The 24,580-nt window shown below is 35.4% G+C and overlaps 1 protein-coding gene across 3 annotated transcripts in view; it reads left to right on the top strand.

Annotated features, from left to right (window-relative positions):
• The window catches only part of MICU3 (mitochondrial calcium uptake family member 3), a 107,381-nt gene extending 87,352 nt beyond the window's left edge, over positions 1-20,029 (top strand). For 2 of the 3 annotated variants that reach the window (XM_042983053.1, XM_042983052.1), the window contains 6 exons: positions 3,916-4,016; positions 4,485-4,656; positions 14,532-14,640; positions 16,699-16,856; positions 17,896-17,964; positions 19,667-20,029. In XM_042983053.1, the coding sequence (XP_042838987.1) occupies positions 3,916-4,016; positions 4,485-4,656; positions 14,532-14,640; positions 16,699-16,856; positions 17,896-17,964 (609 nt within the window). In that variant the 3' untranslated portion in view covers positions 19,667-20,029. Of the gene's footprint in view, positions 1-3,915; positions 4,017-4,484; positions 4,657-14,531; positions 14,641-16,698; positions 16,857-17,895; positions 17,967-19,666 lie in introns of those variants that run through there. The other variant, XM_042983054.1, reaches the window with a different exon arrangement.
• Positions 20,030-24,580: the final 4,551 nt, after the last annotated feature.

The following is a 24,580-nucleotide window of genomic DNA, read 5'->3' as shown; positions in this document are numbered from 1 at the left end:
TAGAGGAATTAATACCATAGAAATTGGCCAACACTACAAATCGGGGTTGTTGGGGGTTTTTTTCCTAAAGAGCTGGTGTACTAGCACACTATTGGCTATGATCAACCTACACTTCACTCATAAGATGCTAGATTATTTAATGAATTGATTCAAACATCATGAAAGTAAATCGGATAGAAGAAAGAAGAAAACAAAACTTATATTGTCTTCTAAAGTAAAATAATTATTTGGGGATTATCTCTGTTACTACCGTCCCACATGAGAGAGGATAATTGAGAATTAACTGTAGTTAAGTTACAGCTCATCGTAATTCCTTATCGGTTCCTACTGATACCAATGTACATCGAATTGTTTATAGTATCAGTATTTCAGAATGCACATTAGTTTGAAAGAAAGCTTAGAAATCTGTTTGATACGCCACCCTTGGATAGAGTTTGATACGATTATCATACCACTGTAATCAATAAAAATATGTTGAAAGATATTTTAAAAATTTGGAATATTTGACATTTTTAATTCCATGCAAATTTATTAATTTATTTTATTTTTGATGAAATCTTTTAAAGTAATTTTTAAGCCCCAAAAGATAAGGGTCTTTCATAAATGGCCATAGGGTTCTTTTGTGGCTTTTTCTTGCTTTGTTATGAAAACACCTGAATTCATTTTATTTTAACAATGAGCACAAGAATCAAAGGGATAAAGTCTCTATTTTGTCCCAACTCCCCTGTGATTTAAGTTACATAACACTGCCAGGATACTAAGGGCACTGGTATAGTTTTCAATGACTCCCAACAGTGCTCTGTTTCATTGAATGGGGGGAGAAAAGTTTTCACCATTTCCATTTTCTAATTTTTTTTCTCTAATGTCAAACTGTTACTTATGCCTCTGTGGGTCTGGATTATCTGGATAAGTGCAACCTAAGTCTAATAAGATTTTGATGATGAAAGACTGTAAACGAAGATCTGCTCTGTTCAGTGGGCATGAGAAAAGCTGGAAGAATGAGGTCATTCTTTAAAACCTGTGTAAAACAAAGCCATCTCATTTCACTGTGTCAGGTCTTGAGGTAGAGGACATCACAGCACTAAAGGAAAACAATTCATGAGGGTGTTATCGGAGTTCACTAACTTTTGGTGTTCTCATTTGAAGGCTTTTTTTTTCAGGTCTATATAACATATATGGGCAGTTTCAGTTAACAAAAGAAGTAAGAGTGCACCATGTAAAACTTTTTTTGCATTAAGCGTCAACATTATCATCTTTTCTGTCTCGTCTAGTCCTTTTTCAACTTCTTGAAATATATTGATTTGGCAAAAATAAACAATAGCCAACATTTGTTAGGCATTTACAGTATGCCAGTTATAGTGCTAAATGATTTACATGTGTTACCTGAGCCTCACAACACTTCAAGGTAGGTACTATTATTATTCCTGAGGGTAATAATGTCCTCAGAGAGGTTAACTTCCCAAGGTCACCTAACTAAGCGGTTAAAATTCAGGATCCGAAGCCAGAAATCTGACACTTGAGCTCACCGTCTTATGTGCTCACCACACCACTACTTATTTGTGAAGTAAGCAGCTTTTTCTAGAACACCATGGCCCCTCTTTTTACCCACTTTATACCTCCCCCACATTCCCTTCCTCTAGCTTCTAGATGGATACCCGCCCCCCCCGCCCCGTTCTTCATACTGACTTCTGATTGGATAGAGCTTCCACTTGATGCTCCATTTAGTCATGCCTTCTCAAATATTTTCTCCCCCTGCTTCCTTAAGCTGTTCCATGGATAATGATGGATTAGACTTGATGATACACAATCACAAAAGAATGTTTATAATTAACATGAGAAATCTCTTTTTTCCCAATGGTCTGAATGCTTTACACCAAAGCAGCTTATGACTGCCAATAATAACACTTGTATACTTGACTTACATTCATACCCTAATTTTATCCTCACATTCATTGTCATAGGTAGGTTTGTGCCTCTTGTATAGATAAGGAAGCTAAAGGTCAAAAGATCCATAAACTCAGATCTTCTGATTTTAAATCCTGTCCTTATGGCAGTCTGCCTCCTCCACCTAAAGCCACTGGTGGAGGTAATAGTGCCTTTTGAGCACTACTGAAAATTATACTTGCCTACTATCAGTAGGGAGTTCTGAAAGGCTGGCACCACTCATATTCCTCAACATCCATCATCTGCTTGTTCAATAAGGTATATTTAAAAGATAGTATGGGACACCTGGCTTCCAGGCTGTGGTGTTTTCTCCCTGGCGATCAGATCTTCAAAGAAGTTGGATATATTACAGGAAACTTCTAAGTTATTCCAACTCCTGAAAATCCTGGGAGTTGTCAGCAAACTAAGAAGCAGTAGAGATCTTTCAAACCAGTTAAAGGAGGTTATATGCTAGGGATTACCTAGGAAAATCCAAGCTAAATAAATATAAATAAGACCTATAGTCTTACTAAAGAATTTCACCAATCTGAGATCATTTAAAGTGGAAGATACTTACATGTTGGAGTTTTTAAGAAAGACCTGAGTAATCACCATAGCAAAGAGACCACTTTAGAAAAACAGGGATTAAAAGAAGGCATGTGGGAGGGAAAAGACAAATCACGAGATGTAGTCTCTATAACATTGAACTAGTCATTAGTAGTTAATAATAGTTGGTCTAGGGAGAAGGGAAATAAAGATCCAACAAATATTATGAAGGATAAAATTGCTGTCTTTGTGAAAGATTGGGAAGAGAACTATAAAGAATCAAAGGATTACCAAAAGTTAATGTGTGGAAGATGGGTAAGATGAGACATTTTGTCAGGGAACACAGATCACAACTTACTCCTTTGTAGAGAAGTATATGCTGTTTCTTTTGTTTTCTATAAAATGCCGACAAAATTCTCACCAAGAAGTAATATTTCAGATATGTACTTTTAGATGGATATTTATGACTGTGTTTTTTTTTTAATACAGAAAATAGTAGTTCTTATTTGACCTCTTATTTTTCTTACATTTTCCAGGATAATATATGGGAGAGTTACGGTCATTTGAATTTTAATTTTTATACCTGAGTTTTATAAGATAGGTATGAGTTATTGGCCAAGTGAGGAAGGAAGGAGAGAAGAGAAGGAAGAGAAAAGAATCAAAGGGGAGAGAGGGGGAAAAAAAGGAAAATTGATATCGCTACATTAAAGGAAAGGACTGTTTTCATAGGCCAGTAAACTTTATAAGGACTAGAATTATGTGATTTTAAGAATACGCTTGTTGGAAATTGCAGGAAAAAATCCTCTGGAATTAATTTCTTATCCATTCAAAAAATAATGTAAGAATTTTAAACAAAATTATAGATGGTGTAATTTCCAAAGTAATAGTTTCAAAATATAGTATCTTCAATTTAAAGTATCATAAATGTGGAATACAAAAGGAAAATGTGATGCTTAAAGGAATCTATTTTGTGAAGCTTCTGACAGTTCTTTTGTCAGCCCCATGTTTCATACATCTGAAGAATTTACCGCCTTTGACATCCTTAAAAAACATTGATTTTTTGGGTTGATTAGGAAAATCCAAACTAAATGACTTATATAGTGAGAAAACATTTAGGTGATTAGTAAAGGATTTCAGCTATCTTAGATAATTTAAAATACAGATAACCTATATGTATACTTTGAGTTTGAAAACTCCTTAAAATATAATCCTAATCTTTAAAATTTTTTGAGGATAAAGATCAATTTCAATCATATTTTTCTGTTTTCAAATATTGAACTTCATTTTGCCAATAAATGGCATTTATTAATGCACCCTTATGCTTTTCATTCTAATGTTAATGTTTGTATGTTCTTGGTATTTATATGGTGATAAAATTCTTTGAGGGATGTTGGGTATCCCTACTCTGTTTATTGCAGCTCACCTTTAAATTGTGATTTTTTTAAGCGTGCTGATGACATTACAAGTTTGGTAACAGATACTACACTTCTTGTGCACTTTTTTGGAAAGAAAGGAAAAGCTGAGCTCAACTTTGAAGATTTTTATAGGTGAGCTTACCTTTCTATTTTTATTGAAAAATGTTAACATGCTGAAGTCAGAAAGGTCTCTAGGAACGATCTGGTGCAGAAATACTCACCTCTTGGCTGCTTTCACCTTAACTGAATATATCTCTATAACAAATACGCACTTCCATCAGTACCAGCATACTAGTGGTTATCTTGATAAGTGTAATAGGAAGTTGCTGAATGATAAGAAATGCCTGGATATCTGGATTGATTATGTCCTGTATATTCCTGAGAAGGTATCTCCCCAACTCCTTAGTCTCAGTGAACCACATTAGTAAACATGGATATAGTGTCAATGTAGTAATCGCCTGGCACTGCACAGTAACTCTCGAAAGTCTCATTGCTCCCCTGCAAGGTCTTTGTGTTATCCCCATTTCACAGATGGGGAAGCCAAAGCCTCCACCATCATTCTTCATTTATCGTATTCATTCTTTATATATTTTGTCATAGATTCATGGATAACCTACAAACAGAAGTTCTAGAAATAGAATTCCTTTCCTACTCTAATGGGATGAACACTATCAGTGAAGAAGATTTTGCTCATATTCTTTTACGATATACAAATGTGGAAAATACATCAGTATTTTTGGAAAATGTGCGTTACAGTATACCTGAAGAAAAGGTATCTAATCACCCATATCTATTTTGTTACATATGATACTATCTTGTAATTATATAGGTCTATAAAATATATTGTCCTTTTCTTAATTCTTTTTCTCTGCTATGGATTAATAGATATTTCGGATATATTTCATTCTTTTTTCCTCAGTGTCCTAAGTGCTCTGGCTAATTTTCAAAATTTGATTAATGTAAAATTCTGGGTCAATATCCATGTCTTTCTTAGAAATGCTGAAAACCTTTAAGATTATTAGCAGTTGTGTAATTCAAATTATGAATATCATTTTTGAAGAGAATTCTACTGAGCTATATGCTTTGACTACCACATCAACATCACCTCATATAAAATAGTTTATATCGACATCATTTCAGTAACGCTTTATTCCATAATATCCTTAAAAAAAGGTCATTTGAAGACAGCCTTTGATGAGTGAAGGATCTTATCAGGAAGTGAAGTGAGGTTTTCAAAGAGTTTGGATGGCACGAATGGTTAAGAACCTGGGACAACTGATTGTCTATTTGTTTAGCAGCAAATGTGTTGTCAGCAATTCTGAGCAGTCGCATTATCTAGTGGTATTTGAATGCATCATTGCAACCAAATGGAACTGGTGTTACAAGTACCCCTTCAAGCATGAGATGTTTTGGATATATTGCCTTCTATTTGTGTTTATAGAAGGATCAAGTTAATCTATCCAAGAAAAACTTGCAAATAGTTTGACTTTGTTTAAAGTGGCTACACTGTGACAGTGCTAACAATTCTCCAGGTCTCCTATGGAATGAGAAAAAAAGGCTTGATGCATTTGGCCATTAGTTTACATAATCTCTTAGAGGACTTTTATCTGTTTTGTATGATAAACTGAATTTTTTCCAATTGATACCCAGATCCCTAAAAATAAATATCGGAAATTGTACTACTTTGTCAAGCTGCTAGAATATTTAGAGCTTTAATGAATCTGCTTTTCTTCGTCTTTTACCAAATGGAAACAGCAATCTGTAACTCAAAAAGTTCAGTTCCAGGGTAAAGAGTGTATGGGAACACTTATACTGTTTTTGCAACTTATACATCAAAAAATTATCTGAAAATAAAAAGTTTTCCTTTAGGCTAAATTCAGTTTCTGAAAACTTATAATTGATAGAAGTATCTTAGTTTTACAAATCATTACAGTTAAAAAAAAAAAAAGAAAGAAAATTTGGCAAATGAACCAGCATCAATTCTCCTGATGTTTGTTTGGTTTGATATTACGTCATCAATCCTTAGAACAGACTTCCAGATATTGACATTTTTTCTTTTAGAAAAAGTGAAGCCGAGTCTTCTCAGATACTTAGACACTTGTTCAGGGAATCAAACCCAAGACTGTAAGCCAATGATACTCCTACCACACCCTACTTATATCTTTCCCTTCCTCTCATTTCTCATCCATTTCCTTCCAAAAGAATAACAGGTACTGCTACTTGGATAGCACTTGACATTTCTAAAATACTTTAATTTTCATCCATGTATCTAGCAGATATTGGGCATCAACCATTTATGAGACCTTATTCTAGCTACTGTAGATAAAGTGACAAGATCAGCAAAATCCTTCTCATGGAAATACCTCTTAGTGGAGAGACACAATAAACAAGTAAACAAAAAATAAATAAATGATTTATTTCCAGATAATGATAGATGTTAAACAAAAGTCATGAGGACTGGAAAAGGAGATGGACTGTTGGGGAAAGGTTTTTTTGAAGAGGTAGCTTTTGAGGAAAGACTGTGAGGAATGACCTATGCAAAGAGGCAGAGGAAACAGCAAATACCAAAGGCGTGGGCACAGAAAAAGCTGAGTTTATTTGAGAAATTGCAAAATAGGGTAAAGTAAGTGCATAGGAAAGTAGTAGGAGATGGAGAGACTGAGATGGGTTAGGTCTTCGAGGAATTTAGATTTTATTCTAATGGTGATTGTAAGAGTGATGGGACACTACTACATTATTAAAATTTGAAACAGGAATCAGCAAACTACCTACCTCCTCTGTTTTCAGAAATAATATTTTATTGGAACATAGCCACACTCATTCTTTGAATGTATCGTCTGTGAATGCTTTTGCGCCCTAATAGTAGAGTTGAGTAGTTGCAGCAAAGACTATATTTCCTAAACAAATAAAAATACTTCCCCTCTGGTCTACTCTAGGAAGTTTGGTAGCCTTGCTTTAGAACATAGGCCTGTGTGCATTCATCCGTCAAGTATTTATTCAGCATGCATTCACTGTCTGCTGTGACACCTAAATATGTGACTCATGGGCCACATATGATCTGATTCCTCCTTCAAAAGATCATCATGGCTGGTATATTCAGAGTACACTTCAGTTGGCCCAGCTCTGAAAGGAAGAGGCAAGTTAGGATATTGTTATAGGAGTGCAGGCAAGAGATGAGCATGGCATGGACCAGGGTGAATGTAGGGAAAGGTGGTGAGAAATTGGATCATTTAAAGAGGAGAGCTGATAGAACTTGCTGCTGGATTAGATTTCAATGTGAAGGAAAAAGAAGAATCAAGAATTCCTAGGGTTTTGGCCTGAAACACATTGTGAAACAGCAGTACCATTTTCTGAGCTAAGCAAGACTTCAAGTTTGGGGTTTTAGGAAAGAATGAATGGTTTCATTTTGGACAGTTTAAGTTTGAGATTCCTATGAGATATCTCAATGAAGAAGTTATGTAGGCAATTGGATATGTGACTCTAGCATTTAGGGGTGTAGTCATTAGTGTATAGACCTCCAAATTATGTCATTCCTCTCCAGCCTTTAGTAATCATTGTCAATTTCCTGTCTCAGTGGATTTACTTATTGTGACTATTTCATATAAATAGAATCATGCAATATGTGACCTTACATGTTTGGCTTCTTTCATCATATTTTTGAGGTTCACGCATGTAGTAACTTGTATCAGTACTCCATTCCTTGTTATGGCTGAATTATGCTCCAATGTATGTATGTTTTATATATATATAAATATATTCATATATATATATATATTCATATATATATATATATATATATATATATATATAAATTTTTAGTTATAGCCATCCCAGCGAGTATGAAGCAGTATCTATGTAATTACCATTACCTTCACCCTAAATAGAATTCTTTATTTCTTCATATAGCTTTGAGTTAGATTCTGGTTTCCTTTCTTTTCAGCCTCAGTGACTCCCTTTCGCATTTCTTGTTGGATAGATCTGCTAGTAACGAACCCCCTTGAGTTTTATCTGAGAATGTCTTACTTTCTTCATTTTTCAAGGATAGTTTTGCCACATGTTGTTTACTTGAGAACATCTTAATCATTTCTGAAGGATAGCTCTGCCACATACAGAATTCTGCCACATACAGAATGGTCGGATATTTTTCTTTTAACACTTGAACTGTCCTACTTACTTTTGGCCTCATGGTTTCTGATGAGAAATCAGCTGTTAGTCTTATTGAGGATCCCTTCTCTATGAAGAATCACTTCTCTCCTGCTGCTTTCAAGATGGCCTTTGTCTTTTGACAGTTTGAGTATGTGTCTTGGTATGGATCTTTTCAGTTCTTCCTGCTGAAGTTCATGAAACTTCTTGAACGTGTAGACTTAGGTCGTACATCAAATTTTTGAGGTTTTCAATCATTATTTGTAAAACTATTCTTTCTGTTGTCTTCTCCCCTTTTATTTCTGGAAGTCCCATAATTTGTGTATTGGTACACTTGATGGTGTCCCCAGGTTCCTTAGGTTCTGTTAATTTTCCTCATTTTTTTTTCTTTCTGCTCCTCAGACTGAATATTTTTAACTATTCTATCTTCAAGTTTGCAGAATCTCTATTTTGCCTATTTAAATCTGTTGCTGAATACCTACTCAACTTTGTGTTTCAGTTACAGTACTTTTCAGCTCCAGAATTTTTATTTGGTTCCTTTTTACAATTTCTATCTTGATATTCTCAATTTGTTCATAGGTAGTTTTCCTGATTTCCTTTAGTTCTTTATCCATAGTTTCCTTTAGCTCTTTTGAGTGTATTTTAGTTGATTCAGAGTCTTTGTCTGTTTAGTCCAGTGATTGGACTTCTTCAGGGATGGTTTCTGTTGGTGTATTTTCCTGATGAATAGGCCATATTTTCCTAATTCTTTGTATGCATTATAATTTTTTGCTAAAACCTAACCATTTTGAATATTATACTGTGTTAACTCTGAAAAACCAAACTCTCCCCTACAGCTGTGTACGCAAAATAGCTTGGCGAAGTCACTAAATAAATGGGGGAAAGTGCATTTCTTGTCATGTATAGTCACTGAAGACTCTGTTCTGTTATCTAAGTGATTAGCCAGAGAACTGACAGAGATCCTTACATCCCAGAGCCAGGAAGAAAAACATAGAGTGTTCTCTTTGCAACTCAGCTCTGAGTTGGAGCATTCCTCCTGCACTAACCCAGGCTACCGAAGCCTCTTCCTTTGCCTTCTTCTCCTGCCTCCACAAAGCCCACAGATCTGCAAGAGGTGGTAACCTAACATCCGTAGGTATTTTCAAAGTATGTGGCAGTTCCTGGTTACGTTTAATTTCCCAGGTATCTACAGTGTCCCTGTTAGCCCCTATTCTAGTACCATTCTCCTCAGCCTTCCCTTTGTCAAGTTTTTGGATTCTGTCTGCCACCTGTCCCATCTGTCACCCCTTGTGTCAGGCAGGCACAGAGTGTGCATGTCTTTAAATCTTTTGATAGATGTCACTGTCCCCAGGAAAGCCCAGGAGGGAGGGGCAAAACAAAAGTCAGCCTCTTCACTAGTCCCTCAGAGAACTACCATACAGGTCAGATCGCATGTGGTAACATTTTAATAACAACATTTTAATTACCAATACATTTTATATTAAATAACACAACATTTAATAATCGCATACCATAGTAGCCCTCTGGCACCAGGAAGCCACGCCGGAAACATCAGCACTATCCCACAGCACCGAAAGATAAAAATGGTAGTTCAGTGGACAGAAACACCACAGTGCTCTCTCCCTGAATTCCAGCTACCCTTCTCTTCATTAACCAGTCCCCTCCTTGCTATCAACTATGGATTAGATTCCAGAGTTTGAAAAAAGTTAATCCTGTCAGTCTTTCCCAGCTAATGGCTGTTTCAATGGAGGGACCAATTTTTTAAGCACCCTACCCTGCCATTTTCCATGGCATGACTCCCCCCAGTCTCGTCCTAGTCTTCTAATAATTATTTCACGCTTATGTACCTCAACCAAAGATAAACAGGTGCACACACTGGGAGCTCCATCATGGCTGCAGATAGAGCATGGTGTCTGCCAGTACAACCAGTGTAATCACACTGCAGCTTGAGATCTACAGCATTTTCTAGTTTGTCTCTTGATTGAATTATGTCTTACCAACTCTCTCGGTTTTGTTCACTGAGGCCTTGCCACAGTTCCATCCAAATGGACTTACACATGCTTGTTCACATCCTGAATGACATATTTCAATAGTATATGTAAATTTTTATTATAAAAGACACATAACATAAAATTTACCATTTCTCCCTTTTAACTATTTTAAAGAGTAAAATTTGGAGGCATTCTGTTCACAATGTTATACAATCATCATTAATACTAGTTCCAGAACTTTTTCATCATCTTAAACAGAAACCCCATAACCCATTAAGCAGTCACTCCTCAGTTCACCTCCCCCTAGCCCATGGCAACCACTAATCTGCTTTGTTTCTGTGAATTTATCTATAATGGATATTCATAAAAGTGCAGTCATATAATTTGTAATCCATTATGTCTGGCTTCTTTAACTTAGCATAACTTTTTCAAAGTTCATCCATATTTTAGCAAATAATGGCGCTTCATTCCTTTTTATTGCCAAATACTACTTTATTATATAGATATATCACATTTCCTCTGTTTGTCAGTTGGTGAATTGTTTCTGAGTTGTTTCCAGTTTGACTATTCAAATAATGCTGTTATGAATATTCATATACAATTTTTTCATGTGGACATGTGTTTTGAACTGTCAGAGAATTAAATATATACTTCAGGGTAAATAGCTGGGTCACATGGCATCCTTAATTTTTAACATTTTAAGGAACTACCAAACTGTTTTCCACAGTAGCCACAGCATCTTATAATCTCATTAATAATGTCTGAAGTTTCTAATGTTTCTACATTTTTCTCCACAGTAACACTTGTTATTGCTTGCCTTTTTAATTTTAGCTATCCTAGTGGATGTGCAGTGGTATCATTGTGTTTCAATATGCATTTCCCCAGTGAATAATGATGTTGAGCATCTTTTCCTGTGCTTGTTGGCCATTTGTCTATCTTCTTTGGAAAAATATCTATTCAAGTCTTTTGCCTATTTTTAATCGTGTTGTCTTTATGTTACTGATTTTTTTTACTTTTATTTTTTATTTTCTTCATTTTTTAAATTTACATCCAAATTAGCATCTCGTGTAACAATGATTTCAGGAGTAGATTCCTTAATGCCCCTTACCCATTTAGCCCATTCCCCCTCCCACACCCCCTCCAGTAACCCTCAGTTTGTTCTTCATATTTATGAATCTCTTCTGTTTGGTCCCCCTCCCTGTTTTTATATTATTTTTGTTTCCCTTCCCTTGTGTTCATCTGTTTTGTCAAGTCCTCATATGAGTGAAGTCATTTGATATTTGTCTTTCTCTGACTGACTAATTTCACTTAGCATAATACCCTCCAGTTCCATCCACGTAGTTGCAAAAGGCAAGATTTCATTCTGTATGATTGCCGAGTAATACTCCATTGTGTATATATACCACATCTTCTTTGTCTATTCATCCATCAATAGACATTTGGGCTCTTTCCATACATTAGCTATTGTTGATAGTGCTGCTATAAACATGAGGGTACATGTGTCCCTTTGAAACAGCACACCTGTATCCCTTGGATAAATACCTAGTAGTGTAATTTCTGGGTCATAGGGTAGTTCTATTTTTAGTTTTCTGAGGAACCTCCATACTGTTTTCCAGAGTGGCTGCACCAGCTTGCATTCCCATTTATGTTATTGATTTTTAAGAGTTCTTTATATGTTCTGGATACTAGAATCCTGTCAGATACATGATTTGCCAGTATTTTCTCCCATTTTGTGTGTTGTCTTTTTACTTTCCTTGATAGTATCCTTTAATGCACAAAAAAATGTTTACTTTTGACAACGTCTCATTTCTCTATTTTCCTTTTGTTGCTCATACTTTGGGTGTCATATTAAGAAACTATTACCAGGAAGAAAATACAACAGCTCTTCCTCTTTGAAAATAAAGAATATATTGATGTAAAAAAAAAAAAAAAAACCAAGAGGAAGAAACCATTGCCAGTTCCAAGGTTATGAAGTTTTTGTTTCTGTTTTTTTGTAAGATTTTTATAATTTTAGCTATTAAATTTAGGTCTTTGACCCATTTTGAGTTCATTTTTGTCTATGAAGTGAAATAAGAGTTCAACTTCTTTCCTTTAGTGTAAATAAACAGTTGTCCCAGCCCCATTTGTTAAAAAGATGTTAAAAAGAAAGAGGTTCTTTCTACAATAAATGGCCTTGGCACTCATATTGAAAATCATTCTATCGTAGATATTTGGGTTTATTTCTTGATTCTCAGTTCATGTCTTTTTGATGCTTTAAATTTTTCCGTTATTATCATCATGTTATTTTTGCTACAATGTAAGATACTTCTTTTCATTCCACTTCTCACAGTTAGGACATTTTCCTTTCAAGTCCAAATGGTTCATTATAAAAGTGATTCTGGTGGTGAGACGAAGAAGAAATGACTCTACCTCCTGACACTATTGTTCTCTCGCTGCTGTTAAAAATGGAGTGCTTTAAATTATCAAAATGAATTCCCTGTTCTTCAAGTTTATGATTCTCTATTTCCAAACACAAAGAATTTAATCTACACAGAAGAATAATTATATGGTGTTGAATCTGACCTATCTTTCTGAAACATGACATCACTCTTCTGAAAAATCTAAAGATTCAGATGGTGAACATTGTATTCTGTCATACCTCGATTTGCTTTTTAATCTTATGCTCCCTAAAAGAATTGACATTTTTGTTTACACTTTGCTTAAAAATTGCTGTGGCAGCTGGCCACAGCATAAACTGATATAGAACCAGAACAGTGACCGGTTTCCCTAGCAACAAGCTCTCCACATCAAGACAAACCCCTTCTGGCTCACTCCCCCTAATTGATTCAAACAGCCCTTCCTGGAAAACATGGCAATTGGGATCAGGTCACAAAACAAAATCCAGGGTTGGAGTGGCCATAAATGAATATAAGAAAAGAGGAAGAGAAAATAGTGAAGAGAAAAGACAGTGAGAATTCTCCTTGCAGGTAAAAAGCATTGCAGGTGAAGTGGAAATAATGTATACCAAAAATTGGTATTATTATTTTGATAATAAATTGATAATGAATATGATTCTGATAATCGTTTAATCAGTAATTGGCTTATATGAAAGTAGACTTTTCTGGTTCTTTCCCTGCCTTTCCAATGCTGCCTCGTTAGTTTCCCTTTCCCTTTTCATGTATGTTAAGGTGAGAAATTGTTAAGCCTAAGCTCTTAGCCCTATGCCCTTTTTCTGTTTACTTTGTCAATTGTATTAGTTTTGCTGAGAACATAACAATTTAAATGTAGCTCTTCATGGCCAAATGTACATTGTCTGAGATACACGGTGCGTTGAGCTGGTAGTGGTGGTAGTCCTTGCAGTTTATGGAGATGACGTTCCGGGGTCCTCTCCGTGGGCCCAGAACTGTGTGCACTCACGGGGCCTCCTCGTGCTGTCCTGGCAGAGTTATCGTGGCAGAAACAAGTGAAAGTACCCTGCCTCTGGCCTGTTCAACATTTTGATTTTCGCATTGTCATTGTTACAGACATTAATGGCCAAATGCTGAGTTATATTTAAGGAATACGTGTACAGGAGAAACTGGTGTTCTAGGGGTGGTTTTCCTCTCGTGTTTTTCTTCTTAATCATCATACTTACTCTTAGGGTTTAAAAAACTTAGGCCTAAAGTACAGTTTTCAAAATTGAAGCTTTTTGGGTTTTTTTCCCCTCTGTTTATTCAGCTTTTTACTTGTTAGGACAGAGTGGCTGCTTCCAAGTTTCTTTCACGCTAGACTAGAAACCAGAGTCCTAGGACACTTCTGTCACCTGAAAAAAGTGCACTGTTGCGTTGTGCCCCTTCCCTGTCCACCTGCCCTTCCGCAGCCCCTCAGCAGCCACTGATCTACTTGCCGTCACTTTACATAACTCTCATCTGTTGTAGAATTTCGTATATTGAAATTATATCGCATGTGGTGTCTCGTGTCTGGCTTCTTTCACTTGAGCTTCATCCATGTTGCCAAGCCATAGCTGGGCCCTTTGGTATTGTTAGACCACTACTTGTGTATGCATTCACCTGTCATCTGGGGTATTTCCAGCTTTAGGACATTATGAATAAGGCTGCTGTGAATATTTGTGTGCAACTCTTTGGGGAGACGTGTGTTTTCGTTTCTCCCAGGCAAACACCTAGGGATGGAATGGCTAGATTATATAGTAGCTGTTTGTTTACCTTTATAAGAAACAACCAAAGAGGTCTCCAAAGTGGTTGTAAAAGTTTTATTCATTTTTATTGTATCATTTTTGAAACTTTGTGCAGATATGACAGTGTTTTAAAAATATTTTCACCTATCATGCTAATGGTAGCAACCCTATGCTGTGGAAATAAATCTGAGTGAATTTTACATTCCATTTTGAGGAAGGAGGCTTCAGAATGTGCCCTGGAAATGTTTACCTACATGAGATATGGCAAGTGCCTAATCTATTTATGTCTAGTAAGTACAGATGCTTATTTTAATAAATTTGGCAATACTAAATATATTTCCATGTATTCTCCCAATATAGGGCATCACATTTGATGAATTCAGGTCATTTTTCCAGTTTCTGAACAACTTAGAAGACTTTGCAATAGCCTTGAATATGTATAACTTTGCAAGTCGCTCTATAGGGCAAGGTAAGTAATCGTCTTTCAGTACTTAGAGGCAAAAAATAATGATCCTATCTTGTTTCTAGGAGCTTCGATAACAAATTAATAAAGTATTTCATATTAGCCATCAAGTCACCTGAAAGTGTGATACATACTTTGATGGGAAATCTGTTTTCCAGCAGAGTTTAGGGAAATATGCTAAATTTTTCCATTAAATTTATTATTGGCCTTCATTTCATCTTATAGAGAAGACTTAGTGATGCTTGTACAGATTCAAAGAGGAAGAAACCTCATGGCCGCTGGTAGCATTGTGCAGTGCGTGTGCACCTATGGAAGAGCCAGCTGGCCACGCTCAAACGTCATCACAGGGTGATGTTTGTATTTCTGATCTTTTGCTCAGTCCCTGCTGATCGAGAACCCTGAATTTTGGCAACAGAGCCCCCTCTTTGCTGTGGACTTATGTTAATCAAGTTTTAAGAATCGCATATAAAATTGTATGTTGATTTTGCTTAATTTCCAAAGAAATACACTGTCATAGAATTCAGAATGCTGTCGTCCTCAGGATCAGCTTCATTCTTTCCTTATAGACAAACTAACGAGTCCAGTCCGTTTTCTAAGATTCTGTAGCTGGGACCAATTTCCCTTCCCTAATGTGTCTTTTGTTTACCATTCTTGCCATATGAGGACTTGCCACTTACGTCTTTGAGGTAATTCTACCTGTGTCTGCCATAATCTAATAAGTGCTAATTCCCAAGTTTAAATCTCAGAGGACAGTCTTGTTTTTCTATTACCAAGTTCTGGGGAGAAGCCAAACTGTAGTCCCTAAATGCTCATAAATTCTGTCTCCCCCCAAAACATAGATATTGAATCCCTCACCTAGCTTCATTCATGTACTCGCTGAGTTAGAGAAACCTGAAAATTTGTCCTATTTCACCCTTGTCTAGTGCAGATGTTCAAAAAAGACATCTCAGCTCAACTACTTTTGTGTTTGAAAACCAAAACTTTGGGAGCCCTGCTTTCACAGACCGGCAGTTACTGCCATGATGAACCCACTAGTCAACCTTGAGAGGAAAAAAAAGTCAGCATCTGCTTACCTGGTTCAGAATGGAAAGTTGCTCTTTTACTGTATGGAACTAGGAATGAAAGCAATCAAATGTGTGCCCTGGCAGGTGCTCGGAATCCGTCTCTCTTTGTTTGCTGTTGCTGCTAGCACTTACTTTCAGGTGTTTACCTCTCAGAAGGACCATTGCGGTGGCCAACCCTGTGGTATTCCTGCCATTATCCACCTTCCTCTCTGATGTTTCCTAGACAGCTCACACAGTGATCTCTCTAAGACGTGATCCCTTCTACGACACGCCTGCTGTGTAAACTCCTCCGTTCCACACTTGCCTGTTGAAGACTGTCCAGGCTCCTCACCTCAGAGTCCCTGTGCAGAGCTTCTCCAGCTTCTCCGTGTCCCCTGGGCTCTGTCCGGACCAGACCACTTGTTGCCCTCCCAGCGTGCCCGAGACTCTCCTCTTTCCCCCCACGCCTGTGTTCATTCTTGTCCCCTCCTCTGCCATTTCCCTCATCTCCACAAGCAGAATTCATCCATCCCTCAGGGTTCAGCTCACATACAAATTGCAGCCTTTCTAATCACTGCTCTTCTCTTTCCTTTCCTTACGACTCCACACTACAGACAGAAGTAGTCACTCTGTCCAAGTTCTCATACACTTCGTTAATATTTGTGTGGTCCTGTGTAATGGTTATTTGGACAGGTGTCTCGTCATTTGTCTGCACTGTAGGTTTCTTGGTAACTTATTCAGCTTAATTTCTAGTACGTCTATCACTGATAGTAGGTGTTCATTAAACATCATCAAATATGAATGCATTATTAACCTAAGATACAGCTACTGCTTGGCTTTTTTAATTCAAACCACATAAATTCTCTGTTCCCTAAAAGATAGCATGATTGATGAAAAGTCGCGTGTTACATAAAGTCATGACCCATGGTCAGAAAAACTTCTTTTTTAACCTTTCTAGTAGTTAACATATATTATAAAAATAATATTAACTATTTCCTCCTTTTCTGTAACATTTATCCAGATGAATTTAAGCGTGCCGTCTATGTAGCTACTGGCCTCAAACTTTCACCACATTTAGTGAACACAGTCTTCAAGATTTTTGACGTTGACAAAGATGATCAATTAAGTTATAAAGAATTTATTGGAATTATGAAAGACAGACTCCATAGAGGATTCCGGGTAAAATAAATTTGAAGCCTATTGATATCCTTTTTAAAAACTGAAAGAAAAAACTCATCTCCGTTTCAGAAGCAATTTATACAAATTTTTAAGGATAGAAACATGAAATGTCATATTTGAAAAGAAAACACATAAGGTCATACCTATTTTCAAAAACACTTTGAGATGATTAAAGTTAATGCTTTTTGAAAATATAAATCAGTTTGAATTTCAGTAACTCACTTTCATATCCAGTTAATATGTTCCTCTCCGTTTGTGGGGAGAAATGTCAAATATTTTTTGATTAATTCAGTCTGCACACAGGCAGTTCAGACTTGGTACTAGACAAAGACATAGCATTTTGTACGATGCAGATTTCCACTAGGCAATTTGAGGCTCTTCGGTCACTGCATATTCAGTACTTTTTAAATGGAAAATACACTAAAAACCTTTGTTTTGTCTGTTGAAATATTTTTTCCTGTTAACATCTTCTACTGAAAATTACTAGAAATTTAGTGATTTTTTTTCTCAGAAACATGGTTTAAGTAATGAAATGTAGCATGAATCAACAAATGTTTGCACATTTAACATGTTTGTGGATGTGCCACAAACGGAAGGTAAAAAAAAAAAATTTTTTCTATTAGCAGAATGTTCAATCTTCTGTCTTTGGTAAGAATACCCCTAAATGTTGTACATCTAAAAAGAGAAAATTTATATATAAAAAAATTGAGATTCATCTTAAACAATGTTTTTAAAGATTTTTAGTGATTTTTTAAATTTGGTAAAGATACCGTGTACTTAACTGCCACCTAGTGGTGAGCTGTTAACACTCCCAACTGAGGTCACAAATACCTGAAAGGACATACATTGAAAATCATTTATTTTTCCTCAAAAATTTTAGAGTAGCAGAAGCAGATTAAAATATAAACCATGCTACAAATCACTGTGTTTATCTCTTAAATGTTATATGTTTTTATTTTTGCTTTATTTATTTATTGCATACCTGTGGCCCCATGATATTTTGTGTACGTTTACATACTGGTAATCCTCTGTTCCGCAGGGTTATAAAACAGTTCAGAAGTATCCCACTTTCAAATCCTGTCTAAAGAAGGAACTTCACAGCAGATAAGTATGTAGCTTCCCTGTTTGTCTAAATTTGTTCAGAAACAAAGAATCATAATTTATTTTTCTATTATGACACTTAGGAAATAGCTGAAAGAAATAGACTTAGAACTTATTTTTGTATTTTAGCCCATTATTTCAGTTGAAGAATTACACTTCTAATGATTTCATTTTAGACCAGTAATTTAATTTAAGAATTAATCATTATGACAAAGCATGAATTTGCAACTATTACACTGTGATCCAAAAAGGAACTAGAATAAATACTCATCTGACTGGAATTCTCTTGGATGTCTTGAATGAAAAATTTTCTGTTAAGCCTGCAATTTTGTGTGTGAGCAGATACAATATGAATCCAAATAGGATTTCTATGATCTGGGACCATTAGCGTCTAAGGGAATATTAGTTAACTATTTTATAGGACCATGTCCAAACATCTGCTGTAATAATAGCAGCTGACTTTTTTAGAATTATTTTAGGTGTCTGGCCCTCTAATAGGTGTTCTTGTACATGTAGTATCTCATTTAATCTTCACGGCTGGATACTCCATGTGACAGCAGAGAAAATAAAGACATAGTGAGTAATTTGCCCAAGATAACTTGCTGGTAAGTGGCCAGCTAGGATTTGAGCCTCATTCTGTCTCATGGCATAGCCATGTTACTTACTGTTAACGAACCATCACCATCGAGTGCCGTAGTTGAGGAAGATGCCCGAGATTCGTTCCGTTTGTGTCGACCCAAAGAAGTAACTCCTATTTGTTGCTGATCTCCAGAATGAGAGGTTTACGTTTTCTTTTTTCCTTTTAAAAGTGTGCTATTGTAGCTACAAAATTTTGGTTTATTGTGATTTCTTATTAGTTAGGTCTCATCAGTAACAGTTTTGTTCGTTTATATATGCTTGTCAGTATACATTCTCGCTGTTTCCCTCAAGCCTGAAACATTTGTATTTGTCTTTAGCAATATTTCCCAAAGCGGTTCCATAGGATATCAATGCGTATTACTCTAAAAAAACAACAACAACAAAAATCTACTTAGTCAATTAAGTTTGAGAAGTATCCTAATTAACATGATACAGTAGGTTTCTTCCCCCTTAGAACTTATCAGATCTTAATATGCCACTATTTATGTGTCTTTCCGAGAGAAAACCAAGTGTTCACCATTTTACAAAGCTTTCAAAGCTTGCTTTCTTTTTTTTTTTTTTGTATGGAACTCATTTGGGAAACTCATTTTGGCTCTAACATGTTCAGTGGCAAGTAGGCTTATTTATTTACGGTGGTAACTGTTGAGCTAGCAAAAGAAGTCAGGTCTCCGTCCTCTCTATTTGAAGGAAGTTTCCACTGCCTTAGAAACTTCACTAACATTAAAACAAAAAACAAGTAGGACCGTACCCTTTGTTCATATAGGTAGTGTTCCCCACCAACCCAAAATAGTGCCACGCTGACACTACTAATCCTGTGTAGTAAGTAGTACATGGAACCCTAGATAAAAACGACTACCTTTATTCTAGACCTTTCGGTTAGCCAAGTTACTTAGCAAAATGCTGAAATTTTAAGTTAAACGAAATGTCTTATGTTAAGTCTTTGAATCTTATATTGTCGAGTGTTTTTATTATGTGCCTTACTGTTTCACATTATTATAATAATAGTTGATTAATGTCATCACCTTTTGGTTTCATCGTAAATAAATATTGCTAATATTTTTTCTCATTAGGTACTTCTAAAGCAAAGTTTAAAGGATTATTATCTATATGATGATCCAAGAAGCAAAAATTTCAGAGTAAAAGCAGGTCTCAGATCACAGCATGTAGAAATGAAGGAAAAGAAGAAACACTAAATATAGTTTTTCTTGATTGAATTCTTGAACATAAGACAGATAATATGCATCTTCTCACTAACTGTAAATGTTATGTGTTATCAAGTTGAGCTTTTGCATTGATTTACTGAACTCTGTACTTTTTCATTCCTTTCAGAAGTATATAGATACTTCCAATGACTATGTAAGAATGTATTTTAAATACTTTTTATTTATTAGAAATTTACCTGATTTCAAAATAATATATGACTCCTGGAATCTAGATCACTTAAAAATTAATAGCAACAACATATTTTCTTTGGTTTTAGACTGTGAAGTTATTTTCAGAAAAATGAGTATTACTTGAGATTTATCTTAGGCCCTTAGAGTTGTTGATGAATCCCCATTATTACCAGGTTTTTAATTACATTAAAATAATTTTGAAAAACAAATAGAAATTAAGCTACTATATAAATATAATATGATGGTTTACATTGTACTTTTAACTTTTAAAAGTACTTTACATACACTGTGTGAATCAAGTAAAAGTTTTTAAAAGTTTTTGTTTATTGGCCAAAGTCATCAGAATGTCTGATACTCTTTTACGTGTGCGGTAAAGCAATTTCAAATGCAGATTCTTTTTTCTCCAAAAAAGTCACATCTTCATGGTAGAAACCGTGGTGGCTACAGCACCTACTGTCCTTGCCGTGACCGCCTTTAACATGCCGCTGCTCCTGACAGCAGATGGCATGTGTCGTAACGCCAGTCGCAGCGATGTCTTGCAGCCGTGTGACGTGCTGTTCGGAGCGTTGCACGGGGCGGATGTAAGACGTACACGAGTGATGTCTGTCTTTGGTGGAAGTTAAGATTTTGTTTCTTGCAAAAGGACCACGTGCAAAAGTGATGCCAAACAGCTGGTCATAATGAATAACTTAAGTAAATTAATTCTTTCAAAATGATATTTCAAATTCATTAAGTCAAAAGACTTAAAGAGAAAAGAAAAACTTTCTAGAGAGAAACAAAATTAGGTTTTCACATGGAGAAAATAATTTGATAGCATTTAATGGAAGTTTGTTCAGTTAGAACGTATAGTTTATGAAAGGATACTGTACAAAAATAGAACAACGAAGTTAAGTTAATATATTTATATATTGTATGTGGAAGGTAAGTTCATTTATCTTCTTTTCTGAGATGTATTTAATGTAAATTGCACACACTCCAACTATCACCTTGCTTTTGCATATGAAAATAGGAAATACGGACTTTGTTTTTATAAGTTATAAATGTGAAATTGGTAGTTCTGCATCCGCCTATTTATAAAAGTACTGTTATTTCCAAGAAAATGTTACGATTAGCATTGACTATGTATTTGTGAAACTTTGTACATTCTTTATCTGGCATTATTTATTACATTGATATAGAAATATATATGATTCATGGATTTGAAGATTCCATGCAGTATAATCATTTAATTTCACCTGCTTTGAAGGTTGACTCAGTTGATTGACTAAATGAAAATGCCAACCCACTCATTTAACATGTCCAAGGTCTATTCTACCTTACACTGAATGTTCTCAATAGTAATTATTTGCTATCCAAAATAATTGAAGACATGCAGTTTACTTTCATCTTTGACTAAAAGTTATATTATCTTGCACACATGGAGAAATTGCTGTTTGGAACACTTCTGTCAGTATAGATATAAAAATGAATTAGCTCATGAAAATTCTTTATAATTCTGTCACTCTCCCAAGGCACACTACGTATGCAGGCTTTATTTTTTATCAGTATAAATGAATATTTATTTATAAGGCTGCAACATAATATTAAAAAGGGAATAAATAAAATATTCTGATAACTTAAAATGAAAAAGTAACAAATTACAGTGGTTATATATTATTACCCTTGAACTTTATCATCTGTAAATTGGGAGGTAAAAATATCTCACTGGATTGTTGTTTACATCCATTAAAAATTTTTAATGCTTTAATAGTAACATATGAAATACATGTATGCCGTTATTCTCAGTATTTCCTTCTACAAATTATTCTTTAGAAACATGAAACTACACATAAATTTTAGTATCGTACTCTACAGAAAGCCTACATGGTAAAAAGTTTATGCTATTTTCTCAGTATCATTTCATATTAAGAAGTTCATTTAATTTATCCAGTTCATTGTTCTTATTATAAAATATAATTGTAAAGCAACCTGTTGTACATTCTTATAGTATCTTAAAATAAATGTACCTGCCCTTGAATCAAGAAACTTAGTTTTTTGTTTGTACGTATATCTGTGGATTAATGTCTTTCTTCAAACTTTGAAAATTTTTGTCGGTTACCAAACCGACATTGATCTTAGTCCCTCTGGTATGGTAATACATGCCAGTGAGATTAATCTTATCAACATTTTAATAGGTGTAAATAAATCACAGAGCCATAAAGCTTCTCAAAGTGTATAATAGGAATTCATACATTATAGAATTATAGTCATGGGTACTAAAAAGCTTTTCAGAAAGTTTTTCATGGTGACTTAATGGAGTATGAATTTTGCTTTACAGAACTGATTGTTTAAATGGCTTAAAATCCTTAAGCCAACACTACAGCAGCCCCCGTTTTACCGATGTTGGCATTTTGTAGGCATTGTTTTACGAAGACAGCTCCTAGAAATTTACTAGTTTTCAGAATACACTCTACCTGATGTTTTATAGTCTATAATGTGTTAACAGTTTTACATAGTGCTTTTACTTCCATAGATGTAAAAATATGAATTGTATGATATTCACAAAGTATAAAATAAAAATTGTAAGTGTTAAGAAAGCATTGTGGGGTTTTTTTTCTTAATTGGCAGCATCGTTACTTTTTAGTAGTTCATGAAATAATTGTGTGTCCTGCAATCAGTCACATCTTATATTTCGTGAAATACCATATGATGAACATCAGCACAAAGAATTCTCTTTATATCTTTGTGATTATCATTAGGTCACGATCAATATTTTTGGCACGCATCTTGAAAACCAAGGATTGTGGCTATAATTGTGACTGTCAGCACATAAATGTACAATGCTTAGAGGAAATGAAAACCTTATTTTAGGGGCGCCTGCGTGGCTCAGTCGGTTAGGCATCCGACTTCAGCTCAGGTCATGATCTTTCAGTTCGTGAGTTCAAGCCCCACATAGGGCTCCGTGGACCTGCTTCGGATTCTGTGTCTCCCCACCCCCCCCCCCCCGCCCTTCCCCAGCTCACACTCTGTCTCTCTCTCTCTCAAATATAAATAAACATTGAATTTTTTTAAACCTTACTATAAAAGTTTTCTGGAATAAATTTTTTCCAGTGTCATAAAGGAAGAGAAGGACAAACAATTATGAGAAATGGAATAGAGAAGTAAGAAGAGACTGGAGAAGGGATTGGAATGAGGACAGATTTTTCAATTGGGATTGAATAGACAGTTTTTAGGAAAATAAATTTAAAGAAATGCAAGTTAAATCAATAATGGCCATACATCCTTTCCCATACCAGATTGAGGAGATGGGATGGTTTGGAATATGCAGTGTTGGTTAAGCGTGTGTAGCAGTTGCTGGTGAGGCTAGAAATTTGAGTGCAGCATCTTCAGAGGGCAATATAGAGTCATGCCTCCGAGTTCTGACCTAGAATTTTACTTCTGGGATTGTACTGTCCCAACACGCACATTCGCAAGTTTGCATGTCACCAAATACATCTTTACAATGAAATTGCATGTAACTGTGAAAAAGAGTAAAGTGATCTGCAAGGTATTTTATAAGAGCACAGCAAAGTACGGAGGAGTCTACAATAGACTGTTTCTGTTCACAGCATAATTTAATTGCATAGAATTACATTTTAATGTATCTATAGATACAGATACAATGCTTAGAGGAAATAAAAACCTTGTTATAAAAGTCTGGAAAGGATAAACTTTTTCCATGTATATATGGATAATATATATTATATATATATATATATATATATATATATATATATATATAATATAGATGGACGATATAATATATATACATATTTCTAAAACTCAACTCTCGAGGGTTTAACAACCAGCATCTCTCTCCCCATCAACCCTCATTTCTGCTTCTCAGAGGCTGTCACTTTCCAATCTTGTAGCAGTTTCTTTTGGTGTCTCCCTTCCTATTTCAGGTTAATATGTTATACTGATATTTCTTGATTGATTTCATTTTTTAGATTACTAACTGTTGACTTCCTACAAAGGAAGGTGGGGATTTGGCTGTCTCATACAATCTCCCGCTAAGACACACATTTCCCTTCCCCCATCCTTTTAGTATATGTAAAGCATAACTTTAGTTAAATCAATTATTACAGCATCATCAATTATTATATTGCCTTTCTTCTACATCTTCTTACTTTCCATAGAGTTAAAATTTTCTCCTTTTCAGTTTGCTTCATTTTTTATATACTTCTCATGTGCCGACCCATCATTAATCATGCCCATACTCCTCTCCAGAATAAACATATATTGTTAATACGTTGCAACACATCAGGTAATATGTAAGTTCTTAATTATAATGTTAGAAATGCCTCCTGGGACTCCCCATCTTATTGTTCCTTCCACAGTGGTTGTTTCCAGTCCTGATGCAGAACATTTTAGGATTTCCCTTCTCTGTCTCGAAGATTCTATTTTACCTTCTCCATATCCCTGGCCTTCCTTTAATCTTCATATTTTGGAGTGGAACACAATCCTCCATGACTTCCTGAGAAAGGCTGCACGATAAATGTTTGAGATCTCGTATGCCTAAAAATGCGTTTACTCTACCTCCTGCGTGATGACAAGTCGTCCAGGGATAGG

Source organism: Panthera tigris, chromosome B1 (genome assembly GCF_018350195.1).
Source record: "Panthera tigris isolate Pti1 chromosome B1, P.tigris_Pti1_mat1.1, whole genome shotgun sequence".
In the NCBI taxonomy this organism is placed as follows: Eukaryota; Metazoa; Chordata; class Mammalia; order Carnivora; family Felidae; genus Panthera; species Panthera tigris.
This window is presented reverse-complemented; position numbering and strand designations above follow the sequence as displayed.